The sequence below is a fragment of the Strix aluco genome, chromosome 15 (assembly GCF_031877795.1).
Source record: "Strix aluco isolate bStrAlu1 chromosome 15, bStrAlu1.hap1, whole genome shotgun sequence".
NCBI classification, from domain to species: domain Eukaryota; kingdom Metazoa; phylum Chordata; class Aves; order Strigiformes; family Strigidae; genus Strix; species Strix aluco.
The window spans coordinates 3,909,749-3,928,553 of record NC_133945.1 but is presented as its reverse complement, the minus strand read 5'-3'; the positions used below and the strand labels follow the sequence as shown (position 1 = coordinate 3,928,553).

At 52.4% G+C, this 18,805-nt stretch overlaps 1 protein-coding gene across 4 annotated transcripts in view; it reads left to right on the top strand.

The window, feature by feature from the left end:
- LOC141930292 (ankyrin repeat and fibronectin type-III domain-containing protein 1-like) overlaps positions 1–18,805 on the top strand; it is a 261,254-nt gene that overhangs the window by 30,730 nt on the left and 211,719 nt on the right. For 2 of the 4 annotated variants that reach the window (XM_074840948.1, XM_074840950.1), the window contains one exon: positions 3,832–3,962. The exons of the other annotated variants lie outside the window; for them this stretch is intronic. In XM_074840948.1, the coding sequence (XP_074697049.1) occupies positions 3,946–3,962 (17 nt within the window). In that variant the 5' untranslated portion in view covers positions 3,832–3,945. The remainder of the gene's footprint in view (positions 1–3,831; positions 3,963–18,805) is intronic. 4 annotated transcript variants of the gene reach the window in all.

Genomic DNA, 18,805 nt, shown 5'->3' with positions numbered 1-18,805 from the left:
CCTTCTGGGAAGCAGCTGCTGCAAGATGATGGGACCAGACCTGCAATGAGCATCCTTTTGGTCCTGTGCGTGTCTGGAGTGTTTTACCTTGTCTGATTGAACGATTCCCCAGGTCCTGTGGCAGTGTTGGAAAGTAGAAAGAGTAATCCAGGTTTTATCACACTAGAGTTTCACTGCTGTTTGGCTCCTTCCTGCAGTGGCAGTGCACTGGCAGCAAAAGGGAGCCTTTTCTAAGGTCTGTTTGTGCTCAAGCACCCTCTCTGTGGAGGGGAGAAGCCTGTTGGCTCTCAGGAGTCGGAAGTGTGAGCCTCATATCTTTATGGATGCACCCTTCTCCAGCTCGTGGAGGAAGAGGAAGGTTATGTCGTGGCCCCGGGGACTGCAGGTGCTCACTGGGCTGTGCCTGGATGAGTTCCTCAGGGCAAACCCATGGCCAGAGGTGCTGAAACGCACTCTCGGCAAAATGAGAAGCAGCATCCCACCATGAGCTCATTTGGGGCCTGACCATACAGGGCAAAAGAGCATTTTCTTTCCATTCATTGAGAATTTCGATTGCATTGTCCTGGCAGCAGAGGAGATGCGTTGCTGTGGTAAAACCTGGCTTTGCATGAACTGGGAAGGAGGGCCAGGAACCTCTCCTTCCAGCCCCTGGGCGCTACAGTTCCCTACCCACAGCACACGTGGGTTTTGAAGTGTTCAGCGCCTGCAGAAGCCTGACAGGTAGATACGGTGTCAGCTCCTTGTGCTGGAGCAGTGAGGCTGTGTTAACCATGTGTGTGGCAGTAGGAAGGGTTTGCTCTCAGATGGGCTCTGCTCAGGGTGCCAGTGACAGGACAGAGATAGTGAGCACAAACTGAAACAAAGCAAAATGCACTTAAAGACCAAAAATGCTCTTTTACTGGACTAAGCTACCCAGAGAGGTTGTGGAGTCTCCAGCCTTGGAGATATTAAAAACTTGAGTGAACACTGTCCTGGGCAGTCTGCTGTAGCTGGCTCTGCTTGAGCAGGGCATTTGGACTGGGTGATCTCAAGAGGTCCCAGCTGCCCTCAGCCATACTATGATCTTCATTCCTGAAACACCAGATGAACACTGGTTCCTTTGGCTGCCATTGTTCAAGGAATGTCTCCAGCGCCATCAGCTCTTCCATGCCTTTTGTTCCTCATTCGTTGCCTGCGGTGGGAAGAAGATGAAATGGGGCTGTAACAGCTCAGTAGCCCAGGTCCCATGTGTGTGCTGTAGCTGGTGCATGGGGCAGGGGTGGTGATGTGATGGGAAACCTTCCTCTTTGTGGTGAGCTGGTGGCTGGACAAAATGCTGTCTGGAGGAGCCTGGTGAGGGAAGGGACTATCACGGGGTGCCCTGTTCCCTTTAGTGTTGTCCTCTGTATACAACAAGCCTCCCTCCCTGGCTGTCAGAGCAGCACAGACAGAAGAGAAGAGCAGCTGGGAGAGAAGTGATGAACAATCTTCTCTTTGGTTCTGGTGAGGATGCCCTTAATGGCACTGGGAGTTACGTGTATAGTCTCATCCCATTTGCTGCACGCTTTTTGCCTACGTTTTCCCTTTTAGATTCTCTTTGCAATCTGCTTGACTTGAGTATGCAGAAGTTTTCTTCCGGACTTCCTTCTTTGTCAAAAATTTGCTGTTTCCCTTGTATCTCGCGAGCCCAAGGATGGCCCAGCTTTGCTTTAGCTTTCCAGGCAAAGCAGGGAAGAGCATCCCTTGGCTGAGAGGTGTTTAGAAAGCAAGGTGGAAAAACAGTTTTGTAATTAAATGTTTAACCCTGTCTTGCATTCTGTATGTTAATCATAGTGCTGCTGTGTTGTGAGGATGACCAGGAGGGGCATGTGTGACGTTTTCTTTTGTAGGTCATTTTAAGGTAAATCAGAGTTGCTCTGCAGGCTTGACTATCCAATACATAATTTGTCCAAGTGATTCTTAATGTTGGGTAATGAGCTGGAAGATTTGTCCAGTGCTGAAGGGCAAACCCCATTAGCTGTGTCATAAATAAAATTTCCCTGGCATCTTTCTCCATGTCAGACACAGTGATTAGAGCCTTAACTACTTGGCTGAGGTTGCAGTCTCCAATTTACAAGCAGAAAAAATATTTTTAGCTGAAACTGAGGTTTCCAGGCTTACACCTGACGACTGTCCTGGATTTTGCAAGATTTTCTGAGGGGAAATAATTTTTGGCCAGATGCTTTTTGCTACTTTAGCAGCCACAGCTGGAGCAGGAGCAAGGGAAAGCAGTTCACTTGGTTGTGTGCATTAATACAAATTCAGAGGCGCAGTCCTGGCTCGGTGAGAGCAGGTTTCCTGATTAGCAGGTGTGACTCAGGATGCAGTTCAAATATTTCTTTTACATCAGTGTCCAGCTCTAGTGAGGCAAAATAATGACTTGCAAATAATGTTCCTTGTTGTGTGTTTTCTCCCAATAAATTTGCCTTGAACATAAATGCTGAAGCAGACAGCAGTTACACAGTGAGAGTGAATCCAGGCAGATATTTGTCTGAATTTCAGTGATGCTGAAGACCGGCATCCACCTTTTTCTGTCTATCACAGGGTAAATCGGCAACAGGCAGCTTAGTGATATGCACATTAGGGTTTGGAGGCTAAAAGCAAAGGTACTCTGAGCTGAAACAGATGAAAATGAGGCAATGTTGTGATATGGCAGAAAAAGCACCGAGACACTTCTTTTTAGGGGGAGAGTTTTTCCTCTAGTATACCTGATGGAGGAAGACTTTATGCTAAAGCTTTCTCTCCTGGTAGCTTTTTGCACTTCCCTGTCCTCTCTGGTTTTTGCTAGCAATATGGCTGTGGACGGCAGCTGCGAGCATCCTGCCAGGCCCGGTGGGCAACGGGCTCGTAGCCTGCGTCGTGCCACGAGAGGGGTTGCGGGCTGTGCTGCGGGTGGGGGTCATGGCTCCCCCGAGGCTCGTGTGTGCGGTGGGTCCTGGTGCCTTAGCTGTTCCCCTTGGATAGCAAAGGCTTTACCCAATGACAGTGTCTGCTGATGGTTTTACCCCATTTATTCCTTTTCCTTCCCATTTCCATGCTCTCTGTAGTGGCAGGCTAGCCCAGAGCCAGGAGAGCCTGTATATGTGGTGGTGTTTTTTTTCCCCCCATAGCATGACTGATCCACACCATTTCCCTGCTCCTGATGGAGGGTTTCTTTTTCCCCAGTAGTTCATACTTCTGCCTTGGCTTCTGAATGGGCCATCTCATCTCTCTTACCATACCAGGTTGCAGGCTAATGAGAATATGTCCATGTAATAATAAATGGACGTCAGCGTGGCAGCAAGTAAATGCGTTGGGCGCTCTTGCCAAGCCATGCATATTGACTGAGGTCAGTAGGAAGCACTGATATATTTTGGCTGCTAGTGCCAAATAGAGGGGAGGGAGGGTACATAAAAGTAAAAGCCCATAGCTCTTGCTCACTCATCTACTTTTTACTGTTGAATAAGAAATTAATGTAACCCATTAGCTAATGTAAGCCATTATCAATCCAGTGACTGATAATCATCTAGAAAAAGGACAGCACATCCTGGTTTAATGTTGGAAGTACCAAGCAAATGAAGGAAGGTTTGCATCCTCACAGGGTGTGCTCTTACACCAGCGTGGCCAGGCTCGTGGCTGCTGAGATCCCTTAAATTGAGCTCATTGCTCAGGCCTGGGGGATGGGATGAGCCAAAGCCACGGGGCAGGCACGTGGTTGTCCTCCTCTGCAGGGCATCGCTCAGGGCATCGCTCACCTCTCCGTTACGTGCTGACGATGTGCTGGGCTCCGTCCGTCTCACTAATGGGCAGGGTCTCCATCTCTCTCCCCTCCAGCGGCGCAGGGTGGCTAGCGATGGTGGAGCGTGGAGGTCTGCACCGCGGCGCAGGATCTCTCGGCTGCCCGGAGCCCGGGAGGAGCTGCTGTGGACCCTGAGGCGGAGGGGCGGGATGGACCTTGTCAAAGGGTGAGTCGGGGCTGTGCCACGCTCCCTGTCTTTTGCTCACTGATGGTTGGTAGGGGAAGAGGTGTGCTTCTGTTTGGGGAAGCCGAGCCGATGTCTGGCCCTCCAACATAATTCAGCGTGCATGATACCTTTGTTCCATTTTCATATTGCAAAGCAAACCTCTGCCTGCAGAGAGAGGCTGTGCCTCCCTGAACAGATGAGCAGTAAATGCCACAACGGGGACTTGCAGCCTTTCCCCGCATTTCACTGTTTTCATACAGCCTGACAAATACCAAAGCCAGGCACAGCACTCGTGTGTAGTGGTGGGAGCTGGGGGAAGTGCTGGGCAAGTGTTTTATTTTTTAATTGGAGTAATGCAATGTGAACTAGCTGTGACTAAGGAGGTAGTGAAAACCTGGTACTGTCAAACCTGACTGTTTCACTGCAGCAGTGGTTAAATACATATATTTAATCTCAGTCCATCATGCCAGCTTTCCAGAGTGAGTGCTGTGTAAAGAAAACAATTCTTTTTGATTCCCTTTCTATTTGGTCTTGTTTTTCTCATTCAGTTGCAGGGAGGATTTGCCTTTTCAGGGAGGTTCCCCTGGGAAGCATGTGCTGGGCTGTCCTGGCTGTGCAGAAGCCGTCAGTGGCCACCGTTAAGTGCCTCCCACCTTTAAGATCCGTGCTGAGATCACTTGAGAGTGATCAGACAGGCGTGGAGGTAAACACAGTGCACGTGGTGGTCCGTGCTGCGGGCACGAGTGAGGATAGGTGGCTGCTGGCTCGCTGCAGGCAGGAGGGCTGCTCTCATCCAGGAGCTGGGGAAGGGAGGAAATGGGAGAAAACCTGTTGTCCTTGGGGGTTTGTTTTTCTGCATATGGAAATCATTGCCTGCACGGACATGAAGTTCAAGCTCTGGGAAGGGACAGGATGGGCCAGGTCTGAGGGCTGAAGTGCAGACCCTGCTTGTCTTACCCCTGGGGAGGAATGTTTTTGAGCTCTCTGCTGGTCTGGGGGCAAAAGAAAAGCAGGGGTGATAAATGGATTTAAGCTGGTATGGGTCAAACTCCTCTTGGCTCAGTCTTCCTGGTGCTGTGAGTGTGCCCTCATGGACTGGTGCTGCATGCTGAAGGCCCTTGCATGAGGGAGGACCTGTAGTGGGCCCCCCAGCTTGTCTCATGAGTGGGGCAGGCAAGAGAAAGGGAGCATTGGAGACTTCTGCTGTCATCTGCACGTGGGTTAGAAACCTCCAGGTGAAAAGCAGCCAAAGCACAGGCTCCAGTTGTTGAGCTATCTAGTCTTTTCCCCAAAGCTAACTTTGCCTTTGCAGATACAAAGGCCGTTTGTCTCCCCCGCCTTGGCAGGGCTCGCCATCAGCTAACGTTGTCTTTGTCTGCCACAGGCTCATGGAGCTGCAGATGGGCTGGGGAGAGCAGCCTCTCAATGCTGGGATTGTTGTGGCCGCCCCCACCTCGCGTGGGGGGACAGGCAGGGTGCGCTTGCCATGCCCCCCCCCCAGCCACCTTGCTGCTGCCTCGGGCTGCTCCGGGTTCCCAGCACCCCCACGAGCCAGGCAGTGCCCTTGTGGCACAAAGCTGTTGTGCTGAGGCCAGTCCTGCAGCCCGCTGTCCCCCATGGTCCCCTTGCTCCCACAGGGAGCTGCCTCCTGAGTATCTGCCTTCTCGCAGCGGGGAGGAGGATTCATCCGAAGGGCATGTGGTCCTGGTTGGATGGAGATGCACTAGCCTCAGCCTTTGCTGTGTGCATTTCTGCCATGCAGGTGAGAGAAAAGGGTGCTGGATAGCCACACTCCAACAAGGCCTTGGTGCTCTTGCCATGAGACAGAGGGATGGAGCCCCTCAGGGGAATGTGTAGCCCACTAGGTAGAAGGACTGACCCTCTGCACCGTGGCTCCCTAACTCCCTGCCCTCCTCTGGGCACTGTTTGTCCATGTCTGTCTTAAAGTGCAGAAGGAGAAATTGGAAAAAACAACCTGTGAGTAGTAAACGGATGAGCTGGGGGTGCTGGAGCTGGGATGGGAGCTTGGTGGTAGCTGTGGTAACTGCGTGCAGTCTGTTCTCTGAGTGCAGGTATGGACTGCAGGGTGCCTGGCAGGTTAAACAGAAGGGATAAATAAGGTGGTGTGCTGTTAGGGAGAGCTGCTGAGCAGGCTGCCTGTGGAGGACACGGTCTTTGTTACTGGTGTGAGTAGGGGTTGCACAAAGCAGTGGAGACTCAAGGTGGGTGCAGCACAGGCTGTTTCCCTTGCCCAGTTCCTGCCACCCTCCCTGTTTGGGTCTGCTGGCGAACACTTCCCTGGGGCTGGACCTGTTGCCTGGAGGTTGTAGTAATGGTGGTCAGGGTTGTTCTAACATGTGTGAGCGAAGGGGAGGACAGGTTTTTGTGGTGTCCCTCCACCCCAGGCTCTTGGCCGGAAACTTGTCCCTTGGTGTTTCCTGCCTGAACATCCTGGCTGTGTGGGGATGGCTGGAGGTGTTCGACAGCCATCACTAGAGCTCTCTGCCCCCCTCTTCCTGGAATTTCTGGCTCAACTCTTTCAGCGAGAGGTGGGAAACTGCAAGTGCTGACCCCCACGCAGCCCCCCTGCTTCCCAGATGGGGGTGGGAGGAGAGGAGGGCAGCACGGTGGGGAATAGTGGGGGCAGGAGACTGGGGCTGCTGAGGGACCATGGGTCGGGTCCCCGTGGTGTGTGGGGTGGGTGCCTGCCAGGGTGGGGGACGTGAGAGGGCAGTGCGGCACTGCTGCTCGCCCGGCTCCGGCACTCGCAGGAGTGGGGTGCACTGCTGGTACCCCCTCACCTGCGCTGTCCAACCCTCCCATCCTGTCCTGAACCCCTGTACCCTCCTTGCACTCCAGCTCTGTGTGCTCTTCCCACAGTCCCAGATCTTTTTGGGTGGCCAAATACCTATGTCTATCTGAGGGAAGATCCATCTTTTTAAGCAAATAATTACTTAACTCATTTTCAAAGGGTTGTCTCCCAGGGAGGACAGGCCCAGTGTGTTTTGAGCATCTTTTACCAAAGAGAGCATCTGTCACCCAGCGCCTTGCGGTAGCTGCTGCTGTCTCTTGGCAGGGCACCACGGCTGGAAACCTGCCTGCCCCGTGTGCTGCTGGGCACAGCAATAGATGGTACCGCCCGAGTGGGCTGAGAGGGGCTTCACGGAGCGCTGCTCTGGCCTGCTGGTGCTGTGAAATGTGATGCTCCTGGGGCTTTTCCTGCGTGCTTCATCCCTGGGTTACAGCTTTGGGAAGAGGGGAAAAAACCCTCTGGAGAAGATGGTGGTTAAGATGTCACAGGCATTGAAGCGGGAGGGTATAACAAATATAAGGTGCTTTCCTGTTTGCTTTGGAAAATGAACTGTGTGAGAGAGAGAGATGCTTTGCACAAAGATTTGCTCTTTGGCGATGTCAGAAGGCAGCTGTGGTGTCAGCCCTCACCAGGATGACAAGGTGTGATTCTCATCTGAGCTCTTGCTTCGGAGGTGCTGGCCCTGGCTGGGCAAGGCAGAACAGGGTGCTAATCCCTTGGAAATGAACAGGAGACAGAGCCCTAAGGCTCTTTTTTTTTTTTTTTTCCCCCCAGCCATCCTCATAGCTCTGACCTAGAAATTCCTCACTCCATTTGCTGAGCTGGCTTAGTTAAAGACTAATTTCTGAAGGATTAATTATTCAGTGAGTATGGGGAGGGAGGGTAACGTCTGCTGCCAACTCTGCGAGGTGGTACCTGCTGGCCCAGGGTGCCCGGCTGCCCAGCCCTTCCCCCGGGAGCCCCAACCACAGCCCTGGGCTGGGCACATCTGCTGCGCAGGTGCATATCGGGGGGCACATCACGCTGCATTTCTGTGTGTTGCTCTTGCCCTGTGCTTGTTTTCACTCTGTTTAAGCAGGAAACCAACTTTTGGCCTTGAAGTCTTCAGTGACACATTTTCAGCTTGTGCTGATGTTCCTCCTCCCTAGAAGTCCCTGTGATGGCTGTCCCTGAGGCCCCACGTCAGCCGCACCGTTGCTCAGCCTCCCTGTTTGGGGCGGGCACCTCGGGGTCTCCAGAGTGCCCCGCAGAAGGGCTCTCAGCAGTAGATCTGCAGAGATCTGGTGATAGTGCTGGGGCTTGGGGAATCCTTGGCCTCTGGCCCTGTGGATGGGATGCTGCTGGCCCTCCCTGCAGCCATGCCTGCATCCTGCTCGCTGGCCTGTCTGGGGCCACTTTGGAGAGAGGATGCAACAAGCTGCAGTTTGGGTAGCACTTGTTCCTTTAAAGCCACGCTGTTGTGCTCAGGATAATTGCTCAGATGTGCAGTAACAGCAACTGTTTTTCAGGTTGCAAATAGCTACGTGCCCTGGAGAGTGTATAAAGGAATATATTTCCTTCATCTCCACAGGCTCTTGATGTGCTGGTGAAAGCAGATTCCCTGTTTAACAGCAAAGTAAGGGCAGGTTGGCAGTTTCTTTCCTTTATGTGCTCCTCTGCTTTCCCTGTGGTGTTTTGGGAGAAAACACAGTTAAGAGGCTGTCAGGAGCAGCAGCAGCATGGGTGTGTCAGACAGTGGCGTTGGTGCTTTTGGACCCAAGGTGCATTGCTGTGGGTTTACTGGGATGCTTCACCCTTTACTGTAGTTGTGGGAAGGTCAGGGTGCAACTCGCAGCCTTGCTGGACTGACTGCAGCTCTACCATAAAGCGTCTGGAGTGAACATGTGTTCCTCAGGAGAGTGCTTACGCAGAGTGATTTTGCTGCTGTATGCTCCTCTGCATTAAGGGGTTTTGGCAGGAGGCAGCGTTTGTCCTGGACACCTTCGTACCTGTGACAGGCACAGCTGTGCCAGGAGGAGCCTGGGCCACCAATGGGGTCCTGTAAACCTGCTGTTTAGAAGGCAATACCTGAAGCTTTTGTTTCCCTGACCTGTTGTGAATGGGCAGGTTTCCTGGTAGTGACCATAATGCTTTTTTGCTTGTGTTTTGGCATAATCATTACAATAAACAGTAAATGATTTCATTAATAACCTGCAAATAGCTGCTCACCAGCTGAGCCGTGGGATCTGTCTGTGTGCTCACTCCTAGACTGAAGGGACCTGCCAAAAAGCGCCAGTGTTCAAAGCTGACACATTAAGCCAATAAATAGCACGGGCAGAGCAGAAGCGTGCAGCTGCTGGCGCTGGCTTGCCGAGCTGCAGTGACCTGGCTGCTAAAGCTCACCCCCAAAATCGGCTGTTTTCACAGGGCATGTGGGCAGAATGCTGCCCCACCGAGCTTTGGACAGGGTGTTTCTCAGCTGGAGCCATGGCTGATGCTTGTAGCAGAAAAACGGAGGAACTAAGAAGTGCTCTGCTTGCAGCAGCCCCCTGTGAGCTTTGCAGGTGCTGGGTGGGGAACCAGGGGATGCTGGTAAGCAGCTGCTGTCACCCTGCTCCCGCCAGGGTCCAGCTCAAGTGCAGTGCTACGCAGCCTGCCTCTGCCTGCTGCACAAACTGCAAGAGTTGGCATTTCAAACCAAGTCACCTTCTCAGGCGGTCTGCAGGCATCTGTTTTCCAACTTGTCCAACTTTTCTCGACATTAGAGTTTGGAAATCTGTGGCCATCCTTGCTTTGATCAGAGCAGCTATGAATTTTAACTTTTATTTCCTTCAGTAAGTCCGCCTTCAGCTGGGTCCTGCAGGAGCTTCTACACAACCTCCTGAGCCACGAGGGATTTAAAGGGGGTGAAGAAGGTTTGGGAGACTATGTGAGTGGCTCAGCCTCACCCTGCAATGGGAAGCTGGGAAGATCTGCTGTGGGGCAGTGAGGAGGAAAATGAGTGAAGAACAGTCCATGAAGCAGGGCCCTACTGGTGCAACACCTTTGTTGTAGGTCAGCACACAGGACTGTCATGGAAACATTTCTGATTTAATACACAATTGTGTGTACCTGTGTTTATGGTATTGAGCCCAGCTCTGTGGCAGACCACAGGGACCGACACCACAGAGAAGCACTTGGCTTCATGAGATGTTCCCAGAGCCAGGCTGAGACTGGTGAATGACCTTTCTAGGGAGCAAAGCACTACAGCAATGAAGGTGTTGGGGGGAGTTGCTTCACGCAGCTTTCTTCGAGGTGCATGTAGCAGTGGGAAGCAAACCCCACCAAAGAGGTTCACTGCAGCAGGGTGTTAGCCCACGTGTCCACGCTTGCTGGGGGAAGGATGGGTGAGCTCTGCAGAGATGTTCAAGGTCACCTGCCCTGTGTGTTTGTGAAGGCACCTGGATCGCTGCAACGTGGAGCCTGGCACAGCATCCGAACCCATGGGTTCTCTTGGAAAGGAGTGGGAATTGGCAGCTGTGGCAGGGAGCAGCACAGCAGTGCAGGTGGCTGCCCTTTCGTGGCTAACGTGGGTCACACTCAGGCCCTGGGAACTCTCTGTGTGGCTGTGGTCTATGCTGAATGAGTTCTGGGGTCTCAACTCAGGTTCCCTGGGAAAATTATCTGCGGATACTAATGCGAGCTCTGCTAGGCAAACTCTTTCCCTGCATCTGTTTCCTCTGGTCAAGTCTAATGTCCTACTGATCAGGCTCCATTGTGGTAAAGCTGCTGAACACTCTGAGGGGATGTTGGAGCTGAATTTAATGTAGCCAGTGCTGCTGTCTGCAGCACAACACTGCTGCTTAGAAAGAGGCACTTGCTACACCCTGAATAATGCTGTATTAAACTGTGATTATCCCCCAAAAGTAATGCTTTAGCATATGGTGTTCCTGTTGCTGTGACAGCCTGCACGCCTTGGTCCCGTTGGCCCTGGGTGAGGGAGCCGGGGTTAATTCCTGCTTGTGCATTAACTCTAATTAATTAAATGCATTAACTGCATTAACTCTAGATGCCCAAAGTGCCAAGGTGCTGCCACCTCGGGGCAGGGAGTGGGTGGGAATGGGGACTGTTTTGTCCCTCGCTCTTTTCTGGAAAGCAAGACCCTGTGAGGTGTTGAAGGTCTCCCGCTGCTCCCAGCCCAGAGCTGTTTGCCCTGCTCCGGGGGCCTCGCGATTGCTGCCGAGTGTTGTTTTACTTCCCGTGGAAGCAGGGACTGTCTTGCTCTCCGCAGGCACAGTATGGCTGTGTCTGCACATTTGCTTTACTGCTAATAGAGCTGCTGCTTTACCCATTGGTTCCTGTATCCAGAAAGGGCTCACGAGAGCAACTGCAGCTTTCCCTTTGCTCTACAGAGCCTATTTAGTTTGCACGTATTGCTGCAATGATTGCTGGATTTCATCAGATGAGAGGCGCATCTTTCTTAATAGCCTGTGTAATTTCTTCCAGAGGGACACATTGCATTAAATCTTTAATCCAGCAAGCTGCTAAGGGAGTACACAGACTCCATGCATTTGCTATTGATCTCTTACACAGCCCTAATGCTACCCCAGGGGCTTTACCCCTCGGAGTAGCTGGAGCTGGCACAGTCAGAGCCTTTGGAGGGGAGCTGGGGTGGCAAAGGGCTGCGTTGCTCCTCAGCTTTGTCCCTGTCCTTTGCTGTAATGCCACATCCGTTGTGGGCCAGGGAAGGCAGGTTCCCCTCTGTGCCGTGTGTACTTGGGTCACATCAGCTGGGGCCCGTGCAGTGTGAAATAAACTGCGTAGGAATTGAAATGTGGTGTTGCAGGGCTGCTACCAACAACCATGTTCCAGCAGGTCTCTTCTGCCTTTGATTTCTTCCCATCCTCAAAAATCCCTGCTTGCCCCATTTTCTTAAGAGTTTCAAGGTTGCTGACTGTCATTTTGGATAGTTTTTTAATAAAAGCCCTTCTGAAAATCAGCTGGTGTGTTGCTGAGCCTGATGCTGCCTGCCCTGCTCCCTCGACAGGGTCCAGCCGTGCTGGGGCAGGGGAGGGAGAGGGCTGTGCTGGTCCAGCTCGCACTGCCCCATCCTACTTATGCCGAATTGACTTTTCTGTGGCTTTCTGCTGCATGCCCTTGCTTGCTCTGACCTTTTCTTCCTTCCTCTCCCCTGCTTTCTCTCCTTGCAGCCTTCTCTGCAAGGCGGGAGTAATTTGGGAGGAAAGCCTAGTTCATTTTTCATGCTCAGCCACCAGTGCAGCTGTTTGTGCTAGCAATTGCCTTTGATATGCATTTACAGAGACAGTGACCTGTGAAAGAGTAAATCAAAGACCTGAAGCTAGTGCCTGGGGTGTACCTTAATATGTATGATCTCCCCTTCTGTTCCTCGGCAAATAGTGAGCAAATAAAGAAGACACATCTGCAAATCGCGCAGAGTTCAGCCACAGGATGCAGCTTGCTTGAGAAGAGGGTGTTGAGGATGGCTGGGACATCTTCAGACTGGGGAGGCTGGTAGAAGGTATATTAAGGCTGGACTTGCACAGCTTAGCTTCTGTAGTTCTGCAAGGGGCATGTCTGTTGATGAAGAAGATGGTTTGCATCTTTGTTTTATTTCTTTTTTATTTTCATGTTATCTACCCTTATTTGCACCTTGGTGCCTTGAAAAAGGTCTTAGTTTTCAGCATTTCTGTGGGCTCGTGGGCTCTTGGGATGCCAAGACCTAGTCTGGGGCCAGGAAAGCCCCATTCCTTACCCTGCTCCAGAGCTGAACTCACTGCCCACTTCTTGAGGTGATTTGAAGAGATTTGAGCCATGACCAAATCATAAGCAGTGGTGCCTGATGCAGCAGGTCAGCCCCACCGGTGATGCTTGGTACAGACACTGACACTCCAGTCTTCTGGGCTGATGAAGTGACTGTAACGTGAAAGTTGCTCAAATTGCCAGAGCTGCCCTATTATCAGTTAATCTTATTCCTGAGCCCTGTGGGGCTTCTTGTGCCGTTACAAGTGCATTCATCCATGAGGCTTTCACAGGTCTGGCTGCTCTGATCGCAGCTCACATCTCCGTCTATCTTGGCCAATATTGGCCTGCCAGCAGACTCGTGCAGTGAAAACGTGGCCTATTTGATGTCCCCTGGCACTTCCCACCTTCACTGCTCGTTTTAAATTTTTCCTGCTCCATGCACTAGATGCAGAGTCACCTTTTAAAATGTGTTTTCCTGAGGTAAGGATGTTACCTGATTTTTTTTTTTCTTCTTCCCAAAACCATATGTGGAGTGCCTGCTTTGCATCCCTGGGGGTGGCAGGAGAGATCCCAAGCTGTTTGCAGCATGCTGGGCAGAACATGGGTCACGCTGGCTTGGTGACTGTTCCTCCTGCAGGGTGAGAGGATCATTCCCTGGTGCATCATTCCTGCCTTAACCTGCGGGTGTGAGGAGCGGGAGGCTGGTCCTGCTCAGTGACATTCCTGCCTGCTCACCCCATGGGCTGTGTGCAGCATTGCCAAAACCTGCCCAGCCAGGCAGGGAGATATTTCGCAGCAGCTGGTGGGACACCCTGCTGCAAGCACCAAACAAAAAACCAACCCTGGACTTCTTCAGCCCCATCCCACTCTGTGGCCAACTCTCTTGCCAGCAAGGAGGCCCAGGGCATGGATTGCCATGTACCACTGCCCCCTGTAGCAGAGGGGTGTACATGTTTCACTGCAGATGGAGATAAAACTGGGCTTTGTTTGGAAGATGAATGGCTGGAAAGACACAGCTGGGTTGGAAGCATCACCCAGCCTGGACAGAGCCTGGGGGCATTACAGTGAAAAAGTACTGGATTGTTTCTTGCAGCTTGAATGCTGCAGAGCAACATGGGGTGGCCTGTGGCCATCGTGGGTGCTGGTTGCCCATGCTGTGTGGCCCCGCTCTGTCCGTGCTCTGCAGCAGCTGATGCAAAGAAACCTCAGGTGTTTGCTGAGCATCCCAAAACTACTGCACGGGGTGACCTGTGGGGATGCTGCCTGGACCTGAGCCGAGGGCAGAGCTCTCGTGGGACCAGTTGAGCCATGTGAGGCCACACTGTGCTAGGGAAACCCATCAACTTTTGCTTTTAAACTGTATCTACCCAGGTTCAGTTTTTGCAGGTTCATGTGTTGGCAAAGGGCTGCTGTGGTCAGACTCCAGGTGCTTTAGGACGACTCTGAAGAGAATGATGAGGGCCTCCTGATTTTGGTGGGGTTGTGACTTCTTTTTCCAAAATTTCTTTTGGGGGTTTTGGGAGTGAGGGGTTTTCCCTGTGTGCCCAGGCATCAGCTGGCACATTTGTGGGTAGCAGGTTGGGGGCTCACAGAGGCACTTTCTTCTTCACTGGAAGTGGAGGCTGAGGTGGGTTTGACGGTCTGACAGTGGATGTGGCCGTGGTGTGACAGAAGGGTTGGTCCAGAGTGCAGAGCTGCTACCAGTGAGCTGGGGACCAAAGCAGAGGCATCCAGCACAGGGACAGCATGAAGCAAGATGCAATCTTCCTTTTTTACTTCTTTTTCTTGTTTTCCCTCTTTTCCTGATGAGGTTGCACAGCTGGGGAAACCTCTCCTGTGCTCTGTTGTGGTTTGAGCCCAGAGAGCAACTGAGCACCACTCAGCCCTTCACTCACCCTTTTCTCTCCAGTGATGGGAAGGAGAAAATAAAGCAAAAGACTTGGGAATTGAGATGAGGACAGGGAGGGATGACTGACCCTTTATGGTCATGGTCACAGGCAAGAGACAGACTCATAAGGGGAAGAAAAAAAGAACATCACTTTAATTCAAACGCTAACAAAACCAACACTTAACAGAGTGGGACAGTGAGAAGTGTTACCACATCTTAAAAACACCTCCCCACACCCCTCCCTTCTTCCTGGGCTCAAGTCTGCTCCCAATCTCTCCCTCCAGCAGCTCAGGGGTAAAGGGATGGGCTTATAGTCAGTCCGTCTCTTCTTCCTCCTTGGTGGGGCCCGGGTGGGGACTTCTTGCGTTCTCTCCAGCTTCAGCGTGGTTCCCTCTCACACACAGTTGTCCACAAACCTTCTCTGTCGTGAGTTCTTCCCATGGGCTGCAGCCATTCCCAGGCGGTTCTGGCGTGGGTCACCCCCGTGTGTTGCAGTCCTCCCAGCACCGAACTACAACAGCGGGGGCTGCTTCTCCCCTCAGTCCCGGCCTCCTTTAATCACAGCTGCCTGCTCTGGTGTGGGCTCCTCTACGGGCTGCAGGTGGATCTCTGCGACACCAGTGACCTCCATGGGGGGCAGGGAGGCAGCCCTGCCATCTCACCATGGAGTAAGGGGGGGGCTCCCTGCTCTGGCACACCTCCCCTGCTTCCTCCTCCTTCCTTCCACTGACCTCGGTGTTCACAGAGGTGTCCTCCTCATCCTCACAACTCTCACTTCTCCTCCCAGGTTCCGCTTCTTAAATTGGTTATCACAGAGGTGCGATCACTGTCGCTAATTGGCTTGGCCTTGGCCAGAGGCGGGTCTGACATGGAGCTGGGTGGACTTCAAGAAGCTTCTCCCAGGGGCCACTGCTGTAGCCCCCTCCCCTGCTGCCAAAAATCCAACCACACAAACCCAGCACATGTCCCCAAAGTACGGGCAGCCCATCATGCAGGTGAGGAGGTGCTGGGGCCTGGGGTAACCATGCAGCAGTGAAGTAGCCCAAGAGACCTTCTTGAGCCCCTCCTGGGAGGGAAAGCTGCACCTTGAGTTTTGCCTCCAGGCCTGTGGGAGGGGACATATCCTGATTTTAATCATTTGGGGATTGCACAATGCTGAGCTACACCACTGAGCTCTGCCTGCCCGGAGGTGATGATGTCGGAGGCAATTCCCCGGGGCCTGAAGGACTGGTCTCTGCCCCAGTTAGTTCATCTGCAGTTTTGTGACGTCTGAGGGGGGACTTGGGAAGAAGGAAGCAGGGAGCTCGGGTTTGTTGTTGTGCTGTCATGATGCTCCCTGTGACTCCTGCCTATTGCTTTCGCAAGCATCGGGTGATGAGAGATCCTGCGGTCCTGCCCAGGGGGAAGCAGACATGTCAGTTGGGGCTCGTCAGTGTTTGGGAGACTGTGACACAGCTTGTGGACCTGCCAGAGGTGCCGGCAGAGGCACCCTGGCCACTGCCAGTTGCTGCACGGGACAGTGAAGCTGCTCAACCCCACAGGTAACGTGGTGCTGTGTCCTGCCCTGTGCGCTGAGAAACATGGCTGAGGTGTGATGGGGCTGGTGGTGTCTCTGCTTGTGCAGAGGTGCACATCGGGGCTGAGATAAGGTTCACAGAAATGTGATGAACAAACCTCTTTGTGGTGTATTTCAAGCTTTTTTTTTTCGCTCTTTGGGGTCTTCAGGGATGTGCTGCTTTGAGGGCTGCTTGGCATTTCAGCTTAAGACAACCCGTGTGTGTGTATATGTTGATGCGCAGCAGAGTACGCACAGGAGAGGTACTAAGTAGCCTGTTCTGTTGGACACCCCAATGATGCTGGTTTTTAGGTATTTGACATGAAGAACCATTGTCCTCAGTGCCTTGTGCTTCACCATCTCCTCTCCCACGGTGGCTGGTAGCTGGTGAAGAAGTTTCCATTTCCAAATTACTTTATCTTTTAAGCAAAAGCTGTGGCTGCGCAGAGCACGTGCTGTGAGTTATTTTTCTTACCACTTTGCTGTCGTGGGGTTGGAGGTTCATGGGGGCTTTGCTGCAAAGCGTGGCTGTGGTACTGGACCTTCTTCCTCCATGCTGCAGGCAATGTGCTCTGCTTGCTGGCTTCCCTGTGCTACCCCTGTGTCGAAGCACAGCTTGACACACCCCAGTGGGGGTGTATGTAAAAGGTGTTGCCTTGCAGACTCTTTGGGGGAGGGTGTTGAATTAGGGTAGAAATCCAGTGGATCCTTGACACTGACTGGCAGAAACACCTTTAGCTAGACCCTGTGGCAAATTAGCACCTAAATGTTTGGGTTTTTTTAATGTGCTTCATTATCCAGTCGTTCTGGATGAGCAGTAGTTACGCTGCCTTTCCTCGTGTGGTGCAGGCTCTGGCGGGATCCTAGGACACTACAAAGGCTGCTGTGGTGTCACCGCCCAGCTCTTCAGGGCACAGCTTCACATTGCATGTCATCTGGTAGGCGCTGGGGAAAGGTCTGGGTCCCCATGCCCCCGGGACCCAGCCACCTCCTGCCACCGCCCTCCTGTCAGGTCCAGTGGTTGCACGGCCAGGGGACGAGTCAGCTCACTCCATTACTGAGTACCGAGGGACTGGGTTGGTTTTTGGGTCATACCAGACCAGCTCAGCTGACTCATCCTGGGGCCACGTGGCACGTTTCTGGTGATGGTGTTTTGAGTTTTCTGCTCCAAAGGTGAGTGACTGGGACAGCACACCCCACAGTGTGACACAGATGTCTGCCCCACAGGCAGTCCCCGCCAGCCTGCCCAGACATCTCCCCAGGGTTGCCTTTCCCTCTGCCAGTAGCATGACAGCATCCTTTGAGGACAGCAGCAGGGTGAAGGTTGGAGTAGAGCATCAGCTGGGAAGAGCTGATGTGGGCAGAGGGTGCAGGATGCTGGCAGGGTCTCCCTCCTTCTCTTCATTGTTTTTCCTCAGCGATAGAAACCTTGGTCACACCATACAAGGTTGCAGTGTTGGGCTTGGACTCTTGTGTTCACAGCACGAGCGTAACATGAGTGTGTGGCAGAGAGGTCGGGAAGCGGTGAGGTTCCTCAGGGCTCGTGCAGCAGCTTGTGCTGGAAGATGGGGGACTTCCCGTGTGCAGCTGCCTCACGAGGCCACACCTAGTCCCACCAACTCCCAGGGACTGCAGGTATCGCTGAGGTCCCAGGGCTTAAAGAGCTGATGTCTGTCCCTTAAGCAGCTCTTTGATTAGAGGTTTTTCACTACTAACTCTATGGTGAGGATCTGAGCAGGGCGAGCAGTGACTTGGAGCTGTATGGCAGTGGAGATCATCTCAGGTGAGGAGTCTCAACATGCAACTTCTCATTTTGGTGGCATTGACCATCTGTGTAATTGTCTTTGTTCTGCCCGATGGGGGCTTTAAATATTTTCGCTTATATTGTGAAGGATACGATGTGATCTGGTTTGTCAGTCTTTTTATTTTACTGAAATAAGTCAAAGTATTTGTTTTCCCTTGGGTGTTATTTGGCTTCTGTACTCTGTTTGGCAGTCCTAGAGGTTTTAATTTTACAACTAGCATTTTGGAAGTTTTAGAGGTTTGTTTTTACTTTGTTTTAATTAAATTGCCATAACCTGGGGGAAATCTTTCAGCTTAATTTAAATGGAAAGCCTTACACTGAGAAAATCCAACATCCCTGACTATCTGATGATTGTTCTGTTCAGAGTTTTGACATGAAAAGTTAAAATTTGACTCCAGGCTTGAAAGTTTGCAATCATAGACTGCAACAGGCACGGCCAGTTCTGTGTCGTAAGAGGATTACGTTAATCTATTGTTTCAGAAAGAAGCTGAGATTTTAATAGACTCTGTTTTGATGCAAAAATGGGATAATTACTGGGTGAGAGGAGAGAAGAAAAAGGTTGGAAGTAGAAATGTCCTTCCCTGGTGTGTGTGGGTGCCTGTGGTTGGACCCTTGGGCTGCAGCTGCTGAGGATGACTGTGCCCCTCTGGGACATGTACCTGGCCCTGGGGAGCCCTGTGCTCCCCTGAGGGGTGCAGGGCTTATTTGGGGAGCAGGAATTATGAGAATTCCCATGGGATCTGAGCACTGTCTCCTCCGGGGCAGCGCTGGGGCTGGGCAGTGTCCCCACCACGCAGATCTGCTGGATCGTGACCGACGCTCACGAAGGTCTGGGCCGGTTTGGGTCATGAAGCCCTGGGAAGGGGGGACTGCTCAGGACTGTGCTGCTGTGCCTCTAGGACCAGTGGAAGGACTTCGTACAAGTCAGAGGGAAGCTTGAGGTCACGGATGAGTAATTTCCCAGAGGGGTTGTTGCATTTATCCATAATTCACTTCAAAGCAGGCCAGACAGAGTGCTTGAAGGGAGCAGGTCGGAGGCTCATCCTGCTCATTCTGGTGCATG